This window comes from Propithecus coquereli, unplaced genomic scaffold (assembly GCF_000956105.1).
Source record: "Propithecus coquereli isolate 6110/MARCELLA unplaced genomic scaffold, Pcoq_1.0 Scaffold380, whole genome shotgun sequence".
NCBI classification, from domain to species: domain Eukaryota; kingdom Metazoa; phylum Chordata; class Mammalia; order Primates; family Indriidae; genus Propithecus; species Propithecus coquereli.
Window position 1 is genome coordinate 24,618 of NW_012149508.1, and position 1,302 is coordinate 25,919.

Consider the following 1,302-nt stretch of genomic DNA (forward strand, 5'->3'; position numbering starts at 1 on the left):
CTTCTCTGGAGGTAACAGTGAAACTGCAGGGAGAGAAACAGAAACACTGAGAAAGGAGAGATGGAGACCGTTGATTAGAAGGTTTACATACAAGACAACCCCCGTGTACAGGGAATCAAAGGAATAAATTCTTGTCTCTAAATCCACATCTACTGTGGTCATCTTTCTCTCAAAATACACTGTTGCATATTCAGTAAATATAATGCCCCAGGATTTGCTGATGAAGGCCCACAAGTTAACAGTTCTGAATAAAATTAGCCTTCAGATTCATATTAGAGTACCATATCCAGACCTTGAGCTCTCATCCTCACAAATGAAAAATATTCCCTCATCTTTCCCACAATTCTACACCAAAATGGTATATCCCAGAACAGTTATATTGAGGATCTAGTAAATGCTTACCTTTGTAGTAGCAGGTCTTCTCCTTTCCCTGGAGATCCAGAGGAGCATTTTGAAGGTTTAATTCCACGTGGGTTATTTCCTGTTCAGTTCCTGAAACGGAGCTTTTCCCGCCCTTAGATTTGCTTTGCTGCCTCTTTGGGTCCTTGGCCAGATTCAGTCCTGAGTAGGTCACTCGTTGGTTCTTCATCTCTGTAGCTCTGTGATTCAGGGCCTGTGCTCTGTGATAACTGTACTTAAGAAGTTAATAAATGATTTATTTAATGATAAGATCCCTGGTGTAGTCAGACTGGGATGTATTGGGGACTGAATAATAACATTCATTTTGCAGGTGAACAATGTAAAAGTCTAATACTAATTTCCTTAAAGCTTTATACAAAGTCTTATAATTGAACAGGTAATTTTCAAAAAACATAGTCTACATTTGACATATTATTATTAGTTGGAGCAATAATAAACTAGTGAGGAATAGAAGCTTATTAATACAAATATCTGTATTAAAGTCAGATCCTGCAGAAACATTTTAGCACCATTTAGAATATGCATGTTAAATTATTAGAAGTATGTATTGGAAATAATGCACTACTTCTAAGACACTTTTACAATTCATTAATCATGAATAATTGCTATGAGATGGAGAAGCATTAATGTTAGCACATATAGCAATTTCTTACACTAAAATACTTTTAGTTAGTGATTTACACTTATATTTAAACTTTAAGAAAAACCCCACGGTATCAAAATCGTAAGGCACTTTCGTTGGGTAAATAAGTATGATAATTCAGATAATGTAATCTGATAATAGAATCAATGAGCTCCGCAGTCACTGAGATCTAGAATTACATCTGCCATTGAAATTTATAATGTGCAACCCTTGAAAGTTACCTAGTGTCTAGTAACATA

At 35.5% G+C, this 1,302-nt stretch overlaps 1 protein-coding gene across 1 annotated transcript in view; it reads right to left on the reverse strand.

The window, feature by feature from the left end:
- Positions 1-589, reverse strand: part of LOC105816651 (NKG2-C type II integral membrane protein-like) — a 1,204-nt gene extending 615 nt beyond the window's left edge. Inside the window, exon 1 of the mRNA XM_012652139.1 lies at positions 403-589. Within this exon, the coding sequence (XP_012507593.1) occupies positions 403-589 (187 nt within the window). The remainder of the gene's footprint in view (positions 1-402) is intronic.
- Between the last annotated feature and the right edge of the window lie 713 nt (positions 590-1,302).